General features: G+C 61.6%; 1 protein-coding gene across 1 annotated transcript in view; it reads right to left on the bottom strand.

Annotated features, from left to right (window-relative positions):
- The window catches only part of MARK4 (microtubule affinity regulating kinase 4), a 52,836-nt gene that overhangs the window by 21,201 nt on the left and 22,023 nt on the right, over window positions 1-9,612 (bottom strand). The window contains exons 2-6 of the mRNA XM_032797945.2: window positions 4,886-5,083; window positions 4,348-4,401; window positions 2,746-2,794; window positions 1,570-1,635; window positions 453-523 (exon numbers count right to left, since the gene is read on the bottom strand). Coding sequence (XP_032653836.1) covers window positions 453-523; window positions 1,570-1,635; window positions 2,746-2,794; window positions 4,348-4,401; window positions 4,886-5,083 — 438 coding nt within the window. The remainder of the gene's footprint in view (window positions 1-452; window positions 524-1,569; window positions 1,636-2,745; window positions 2,795-4,347; window positions 4,402-4,885; window positions 5,084-9,612) is intronic.

The raw sequence follows: 9,612 nt of genomic DNA, 5'->3' as shown, positions 1-9,612 counted from the left end.
CACACACAGAGCACACAGCCCCCCCACACACATGCACAGAGCACGCAGCCCCCCCATCCCTCTGGCTGGAGCTGACCAGAGACCCCGCCCTGAGCTACAGTGACATGCCCAACAGGGCGGGGGCTAAGGGTGCAGAACTACCACCCTGCTCCCCACAGCGCCTCCTGCTGGGAGAAGCTGGGGCTGGAGTAGCGGGGAGCTCCCCCACAGCCAGGTCCTGCCCCACTCCCCACAGCCCCCCCTGCTGGGAGAGGCCGGGGCTGGAGTAGCCAGGGGCTCCCCCCACAGCCAGCTCCTGCCCCGCTCCCCACAGCGCCTCCTGCTGGGAGAGGCTGGGGCTGGAGTAGCCAGGGGCTCCCCCCACAGCCAGCACTCCTGTCTGCTCCCCACAGCGCCCCCTGCTGGGGTGGTCAGGGCTCTTGCCCATTCCCCTTCCCAGAGTCTGTCCTGACCTGTCTGAATTTTGCCCGGGCTTCCTTCTCCTTCATCCGTCCGTGTGACACGAGGTAGTCGAAGACTTCGCCTGGGGAGAGGGGGTGCTGTCAGGAGCAGTCTGTAGTAGCAGGGGGTAGTGCCAGGGAACCCGGCGTGAAGGGACTTTGGACAGATGTGCCCCCGGCCCCCCCCCGCCCCCCCGGCTCTAGACAGCTGCAGACTCATGAATGCAGCTTTCCTGCCAGGGGTTCATTACAGCAGAACATGAGGGGCATGGAGACCCCACACATTTCCCAAAAGCGGCTGCTGGGGTAAGTGCTCAGGAGCTGGGCAAGGCCCTGGACAGAATCAGGCTGGTTGCATCACGGTTTGTGCCCCCTGCCCAGCACAGGCCCACCCAACTGCACCCTGCAGCGCACACTATGGGATCAGCTTGAGCCCAGGTGGCACCAGCCCGCAGGCACAGATGGGAGTCACCTGTGGAGCCACTGGGCTGGGTGGGAATATGTACGCCCCCCGCCTGGCTCCCAGTGCCAGCCTGTGCCAGGGAGGCAGCTGCCAGGTGGGTGGCACCTGCAGGGGCCTGGTGGCTTGGCTTATTTTAAACAGAGCGAGGATAATTTTAGCAGCATGGTGGGGGAGCCAAGCAGGGCCTGTGAACAGGAAAGGCTGTGGGGGGAAGGGGGCGCATCATGCCAGGCAGAATCCCTGGTCAGGAGGGAGCGGGGGCGTCATGCCAGTCAGGCCCCTGGTCAAAAGGAGCTGCTGGGGGGGTCACACTGGACAGGGCCCCTGGCTGGGGGTGGGAGCGGATATGCCAGGCAGGGCTCCTGCCTCCCCACAACACATCTTATCTCCCCAGGCTGTGATTGCTGGGGAGGCCTTTGGGGTGGGTCCCAGAGCCAGGCTGCACCCCAGGGCAGGCTGAGTGGGGCTGTAGCACATTGGAGGTGAGCTGGGCAGAGGGATCTGGGGGCCATGCAGGGAGGGGGTGTGGGAACGCAGAGGGGTCCAGAGCTCCAGGTGCGGCACAGTCACACCCAAGGCTTGCAGGGGGCACAGGCCTGGGGGAGCAGATGGTGGTGCAGGGGCGGAGGGGGGGGTGCCAGTGCGGTGGGGGGGGGGCATTCTCACCAGCACTGGCATATTCCATCACCAGGTAGAGTGTTTTCTCCGTCTCTATCACCTCAAACAACTTCACTGTAATACAGAGACATGGGTCAGGGCCCAGTTCCCGACGTCGCCCAGCAAACCCCACTCCCACTCGCACAGCCCACGTGCTGCCTGCCACCGGGGCCCTGGTCGGGGTCTCTCCTGTGGTGAGGCTGGAAGCATCTTCACTCCCTGTGCAAGTCCCAGTGCCCCTAGCTCCTGGTAGTGTGGACAGGGTGGGCTGGGGAGTATGTCTCTGAAAATGCCCTTCGCAGCACAGCATGGACCCCTTCCAGAGGGCTGGGGGTCGTGACACTGCAGAGACAGCTCTGATATGTTACAGCAAAAAGAAGGATATTCCCAAGCAAACCCCTCTGCTCTGTTGCCAGGTGCTGCCTGGGCCCTGCAGTGATTCCCTGCACTCCAGAGCTCCTACCCTTGGGCAGCTGGGGCAAAGAGGGGTGGGGTGACCCTGTCCCAATGTCTGCAAATACTCTGGGAAGGTTTGCAGAGTCGCCAGCCTTCACTCTACCCCTCGCTGCTACCCCTGTCTGCTCCCTCCACAGCTCTGCCCTGCCCAGCGCCCGCTTCGCTCCCAGATGCCCTGGAGCCTGCAGACAGCCCCACACGCCAGCCGGGAGATGGCAGACGCGCCCACGGCCCCACTGCCACAGACCAGAACCTTAGCACTCACACGGAGCATGCTAGACCCTCCTCTGAAATATATGGGTCACAGTCCCCCAAACACCCTCCCGGGATGGGCCTGACCCTCCCTCCCAAACACCCTCACAGGCAGGGCTGACCCTCCCCCTCAATGTCCCCACAGGACGGCCTGACTCCCATCCAACGCCTGCTCCAAATGCTCTCATAGGATGGGCCTGTCTCTCCTTTCCCCTAGACCCATCACTGGACAGGCCTGCCCCAGTCATGGGATGGTCCTGCCCCCACCCAATGCCCTCATGGCAGGGTTCTGACCCCCTGTAGTTGAGGGACCTGCAGGGGCAGTGCCCATCCAGCAGAGGTGCCAGGGTCCGGATCCTCTCAACTAGCAAGGGCAGCTGAGGCTGGAGGATGGGGCATTCGGGGGCTGCCATTTGCTCAGGCCCCATTGCCCCCGTGCTGCTGAGCCCCAGAGTCAGACCCCCGACCCCAGCTCACCGATGTTGGGGTGGTTCAGTCCCTTCATGATCCGCACTTCCCGGAAGAGCTGCAGGGGGCAGAGAGATGGGGGGGTATGAGGTGTGTTAACAGGCAGCCTCACAGCTCCTCCTCACGTGCCCCACCACTTCTAGCCCCCCAGGTCTTTCCCTTTAGGGGGCACTGGCTACAATCCAGCCCCATGGCAGGGGAGTAACTGGTTCCAGGGGACAGGGAATGGGACGCGGGGCCTTTCCCCTCTGGGGGGCGCCGGCCCCTATCTGACCCCATGGCTGACGAGTGGCTGAGGGGGACAGGGAATGGGACACAGGGCCTTTCCCCTCTGGGGGGTGCCGGCCCCTATCTGACCCCATGGCTGGCGAGTGGCTGAGGGGGACAGGGAATAGAACACGGGGTCTTTCCCCTCTGGGGGGCACCGGCTCCGATCTGACCCCATGGCTGGCGAGTGGCTGAGGGGGACAGAAAATGGGACGCGGGGCCTTTCCCCTCTGGGGGGTACTGGCTCCGATCTGACCCCATGGCTGGCGAGTGGCTGAGGGGGACAGGGAACGGGACATGGGGCCTTTCCCCTCTGGGGAGCGCCGGCTCCGATCTGACCCCATGGCTGGCGAGTGGCTGAGGGGGACAGGGAATGGGACGCGGGGCCTTTCCCCTCTGGGAGGCACTGGCTCTGATCTGACCCTATGGCAGGGGATGGGCTGGCTCAGGGGTTTGTTCTAATCTGCTCCCCACCGGCAGCTCCAATGCAACGCTAATTAGCAGCCCCTGGAGATGCCTCCAGAGTGGCTGTTACCACAGCGACCAGCCTGGCCTCTGGGTGCTAATTAAAGCGGTGATTTAAGGGAGGGGAGCCTTTGTCAATGCCAGAGGCTGGGGCAGCCAGTGGGAACTGGGGCTGGTAGTGTCCTGGGGTGGGGGGGACAGGAAGAGGGCAGGTGCCCTGGGGCGGATGGGAAAGGGAGGCAGGGCGAGCGTCCCAGGTTAGCTGGGTGGAGAGGTGCAAGGCAGGGCAGGTGCCCTAGCGGGCCGTTGGGCAGGGGCGATGGGTCCCCAAGGTAGCTGGGGGTGGCGCTGGGTCTAGGACCCAAGCTCACGGCAGAAGCACAGTGAGGAAGTCATGGGCCTGGGGAACCCCAATGCCAGGGCCAAACCATCCCCCTCCCCCAGCCTAGAGCACAATGGGCTCTTTGTGGAGCCTGGGAACCCAGCCGCTGGCATCGGAGCTGCGCTGCGGGTGGCCAGTTGGAGGTGGGGGGTGGCCCCATCCAGGGTGGCCTGGAGCAGCTGCCCCTCCTGCCAGTCCCAGACGTGGCTACCTCTGTCCCTCCAGGCCGAGCCCCTGGCAGCGCGGCCCCAGCCTGGACAATGCCCCCTCCCCAGGGCATGGGGCTGCCAGTCCCTGCAGGGGAGCAGGGCTGCCTAGAGGATTCAGGGGGCCTGGGGCAAAGCAATTTCAGGGGCCCCTTCCATAAAAAAAAGTTGCAATACTACAGAATACTATATTCTTGTGGGGGCCCCTGTGGGACCTGGGGCAAATTGCCCCACTTGCCCCCCCTCTGGGCGGCCCTGGCAGGGAGTGCCCCCCCCACCGCTCACACTCACCTTCTGGAGGCTTGTGGGGTTCAGCTGTGTCTTATCAATTATTTTGATTGCAACCTACAAACAAACCAGATTCTGGCTGGGGGTGGGGGTGTTTAGGGCACTCAGTGCCTATGCCCCCCATTTCCCTCTGTGTGCCCCATAGGCCCCTCCACTCCCCTGCCCCATCTGCACATGTGCTATACTCCAGCAGCACCTGACACCTCAGCCTTCCCCTCTCTTCCCAGTGCTCCTCCTCGGAGATCTCCCCTGGGCCCCCCCCCCACCTCTGAGCTCAGAGCTACTGTGCACCCCACCAGTTTACACTACTCCAGAGAGCCCCCCCACATCCCTCACCCTCCCTGGAGTGCTGCCCCATGGCTCCCCACATCCCCCGCTCTCCCTGGAGCACTGCCCCGTGCGCCCCCACCCCATATCCCCTGCCTGCCCTCCCTAGAGGACTGCCCTATAGCCCTCTGCTCACACCTTTGGAGTGCTGCCCCATGATCACCCCACAGCCTCCAACCCGCAGAGCACTGCCCCGTGGCCCCTGCACCCTCACCTCTCTGCCTGTCAGGATGTGCCGGGCCAGCTTGACCTTGGCGAAGTTGCCCTTGCCAATGGTTTTGAGGAGTCGATAGTTGCCGATGTGGGGCTGCTCGTCGGTGCAGGAGGCAATGGAATTCCGGCAGCGCGCACCCAGCGACCGGCTGGACCACGATGAGCCCTTCTCCGAGCGGCTGCTGGCCAGGGTAGAGTGCTGCAGGGGGAGAGACAGCATCACCTGGGGGCAGGGGGGCACAGGGCGCTGTGGGGAAAGGGTCCTGGCTCCCAGCTTCCTGCTCTAACCACCAGACCCCACTCCCCTCCCAGAGCCACCCAGAATCCTGATTCCCAGCCTCCTGCTATAACCACCAGGCCCCACTTCCCTGCCAGAGCTAGGGAGAGAACCCAGGAGTCCTGGCTCCCAGTCCCCCGCTGTAGCCACCAGACCCCATTCCCCTCCTGGGGCTAGTGCACAGTTTGGGCTGAAGGCATGCTGCTGCCACCCAACAGCTGGGATAAGTCAGCACAGCCGCCTGGGGGTCAGGGTCCCAGCCCCACGGTCTCCCCAGCCCCGAGTGCCATGTGCCAAACTGAGCAGGAAAGCCCAATGGGATGAAGGAGTCACTGTGTTACCAGAACCAGCCAGATCCTGCCTTAGGATGATGGCATCAAACACGGCAACCGGCAGAGCAGGAAAATGCCCTCCATGCCCAGCCCCCAGCACCATTCCTGGGCACTGGCCAACCGGGAACGGGATCAGGAGTACCTCCCTAGCTGAGAGTGTGGTCCAGCCATCAGAGCCCCCCGCCGAACCCTGGGGTCAGGCACTGCTTGGGGCACCAGGCCTGGCCCAGCAGCTGGAACCACTCTCCCCTGTCGGGCGCCGCTCGGGGCACCAGGCCCGGCCCAGCAGCTAGAACCGCTCTCCCCCGTTGGGCGCCGCGCGGGGCACCAGCCCAGCCCAGCAGCCGGAACCCAGTGCCCTTCCAGGCCCAGCTGGAGGAGCAGGTGGGAGGTGCAGCGAGCAGGCCCTGCAGGGGAGGCTGCCTGCAGGGGTCGGGGTGACACGGAGCCCAGCCTGTTCAGAGCTGCTGTCCTTGCCGTGTCCTGCAGCCCGCACCGGCCCCCAGGAGCCACATCTGCAGCTTCAAGGAGACTCCATCGATTGTCCCATCAACGAGCAGGAACAGGGGAGTCCAGATAGCAGGAATGTCTCCTGCCTTCCACCCACACCCCCTCATCCCTGCCACAGCCCCCCACCTCCTCTCAAGACCTGCCACTGCCCCCACACAACACAAAGCCCCTCCGCACGCAGTGCTGCTGCCCCCCCCTCCGCCCAACCCTCACTGCTCTTGTCCCTCAGTACTACAAACTTGCTATATTGGTGCAGTAAAGGGGCCCCCAAATCCCAGCCTGAGCCCCTCACAGCCCCGCCCCCCCCCGTGCCCTGAATGCCCCTGTGCTCTCAGAACTGCTGTCCCAAGCAGGCCAGGCCCAAGGAGCCGATCACATTAACGAGCTCAGAGCAACTTGGCATGAGGAGCTCACAGATGGACATCAGCAGCAAAGCCTGCAGACCAGGGGTGCCCCCCCAAAACCGCAGTGGGGGCAGCACTCAGCACCACACAGCCCCAAAGGCCAGGCACCTCCTTCCCAGCATCCCAAGGCCCCACATATTGGGCACCCCCTTCCCAGCACCGCGGGGGGGGGGCAGGGCTCAGTACCCCACAGCTCCGCAGGCCGTGTACCCCTCCAGCACCATGGGGGCCAGAACTCAGCACCCCACAGCTTCACAGGCCAGGTACCCCCCCAGCACCACAGGGGGCCCAGCACTCAGCACCCCATGGCCCCACACAGCAGGCACCACCTCCCAGCACCCCACAGCCCTACAGGCTGGGCACCTCCTTCCCAGCACCCCACAGCCCTGCAAGTCGACATCTCCTTCCCAGCACCATGGGAGGGCCATCACTCAGCAACCCACAGCCCCACTGGCTCGGCATCATCCCCCAGCACCCCACGGTCACCAGATCAGTTTCCTTGGAGGATGAGGAAGGAGAGTTCAGATAAAGAGTCACCATGCTGTGAAAAGCGTCCACCCACAGCCAAGGGTGTTTTTGTCTTTTATCATTTTCCTCTGAGAGTTCATCTGAGAGCGCAGTGACTGTCTGGTTTCACCCGCATAGTAATTGTTGGGGAGTTTAGTGCACATGTTGTGATAGACGTGTAGGATCCATGGATCTGGAAAGTTGTGTTGTGGGGATCACTGTAGATACGATTACAGGTTTTGAATCTGTTGTTCTGGCAGGGTCTGGTGCTGCTTTGAGTTGGTGGGTCCTGCTCTGTGGGGAGCTTGCTTCTGATGATGATCTTGGAGAAGCTGGGGGGTTATCTGAAGGCCAGAAGAGGGGGTTCGGGAAAGATTTCTTTCAGAGTGGGGTCCCCATCGAGTAAGGATTGTAGTTATTTAATGATACCCCATATGACAACTAGGGGTGTGCGGTCAGAGCAGGATTTATTTCTGTGCTGAAACAGCTTCTCTCGGCGTATTTGGGTGGCCTATTCCATGTTGTGATCTACTTCTCTGGTGGAGTGTCCTTGTTTGATGAAGGTGGATTCAAGTGTGTTAAGGTGCGTATCCTGGACTCTCTTCACAGCATATTCTGTGGTATCTGAGAGCCTGGCTGTAGCAAACAGATTTCTTGGTGTTTGGGGTGGTTACAGGATAAGTGAAGGTACGTGTGGGGACTCGTGGGTTTCCTGTGTATAGCTGGCTGTACGGTTCCATTGCTGAAGCAGATCGTGGTGTTCAGGAAGTTGATGCTGGTGTGGGAGCATTCTCAAGAGAGTTTAATGGATGGGGATGGGGTGGTGGCTGCTTAAGTTGTGGTGGAAACACAAGGGAGTTTAGGTTGTCTGTCCAGATGATGAAAATATCAAGGCTGTATCTCAGGTATATCATTGGCTTTTGTGGTGCATTTGTGCAGAAATTCTTCTCCACTGGGCCCTAAGAAGAGGTTGGCATATTGGGGAACCATCCTAGCGCCCATGGCTGTTCCCATGGTTTTTGACAAATGAGAACTGTTCTGGGTGAAGATGAAAGGGATGAAGTTGGTGATGTGCTTGGGATGGACAGCTGAGGGTTGTCCAGTGTCTTGCAGATATTTGAGGCAAGCACCTAGGCCATCACTGTGAGGGATATTGGTGTGTAGAGAGGTGACACACATGATGACAAGAGTGGTGTTCATAGGGAGGCCGTTATTGTTGCAGAATTTCTGGAGGACGTGTATTGTGCCCTGGGGGAACCGAACCTTTGGGTACTGAGGATGGTTTCTAGGAGTTCTGATATTCCTTCAGTAAGAGTGCCAGGGCCGATGGGTCTGCCTCAGTTCCCTCATTTGTGCATCTTGGGAAGCACACAAAAGGTCCCTGGGGTGGGTTTATGGAGAATGAAGTTGTACAGCAGAGGTTGGCAACCTGCGGCACGTCTGCAAAAGACGGCATGCTGCTACCTGCCGGGGTCCTGGTCCCACTCAGCCCCCCCACTCACCGCTCTCTCCTGTGGGGGCAGGAGGCAGAAGCTTGGTCCTGCCGGCAGCCAAGCTCCCCACTCCCCCTCCACTTCTTCCTCCAGCATGCTGCCTTCCTGCACTGCCTCCTACTCTCCTGCCCTGTGCCGATCAGCTGATCACCCTTGGGAGGGGAAGGGGGAGGGGGACCGGAGCCGCAGTGCACTCGCTGCTCCGGGGAGGAAGCAGAGAGAAGGTGTGAACGGACAGGACCCGGATGGGGCCCTGGGTGATGGAGAAGATATTCCCAGTTCCACCCCAACCCCCTGCTGTGAGCCACTCAACGCAGGGGGCGGGAGCACCCCATAAGCCGAGCACCCCAGCCCTCTGCCCTGCACCCAAGGGCGGCTCCAAGCCCCAGCATGCCAAGTGCGTACTTGGGGTGGCATGCTGCGGGGGGTGCTCTGCTGGTTGCTGGGAGGGCGGCAGGCTGCTCTGGTTGACTTCCCACAGGAGTGCCTGCGGGAGGTCCACCAAAGCCGCGGGACCAGCGGACCCTCCACAGGCACGCCTGCTGTAGGTTCACTGGAGCTGCCTGCCGCCCTCCCGGCGACCAGGCTTGGGGCGGCGAAATGTCTAGAGCTGCCCCTGCCTGCACCCCCCACACTCAATGCCCTGACTCTTGCACCCCCCATTCCCATCCTGAGCACCCAACGGGACCTCCAGCACTCACGTCTACATTCCCACCTGCACCCCCGATTTGGGGTCCCGGCTGTTGGCCCCACTCAGCCCACTGCCAGTCTGGGGTCCCGACTGCTGGCACCTTGCCAGCCGGAGTCCCGCAGGCCCCGCTCAGCCTGCTGCTGAACTAGGTGAACGGCCAGGCCGGCAGCAGGCTGAGCGGGCCGGCAGCGTAAGATCAGCATTTTAATTTAATTTTAAATGAAGTGTCTCAAAAAATTTAAAAACCTTATTTACTTTACATACAGCAAGAGTTTAGTTCTATATTATAGACTTATAGAAAGAGACCTTTGAAAAATGTTAAAATGTATGACTGGCCCGCGAAGCCTTGAGTTAAAGTGAATAAATGAAGACTTGGCACAGCACTGCTGAAAGGTTGCCGACCCTTGTTGTAGAGCAGGCCTGCTCAACAAGCGGCCCATGGGGGCTCACTGTGCAGCCCGCGGGGGATGAGTAGGCAAACAGCGGGTGAGGGAGGGGGGCTGAAGAGGCGGGG

Source organism: Chelonoidis abingdonii, chromosome 11, assembly GCF_003597395.2.
Source record: "Chelonoidis abingdonii isolate Lonesome George chromosome 11, CheloAbing_2.0, whole genome shotgun sequence".
NCBI lineage: Eukaryota > Metazoa > Chordata > Testudines > Testudinidae > Chelonoidis > Chelonoidis abingdonii.
The sequence above is the reverse complement of the archived record's forward strand: the minus strand, read 5'-3'. Positions and strand labels throughout refer to the sequence as shown.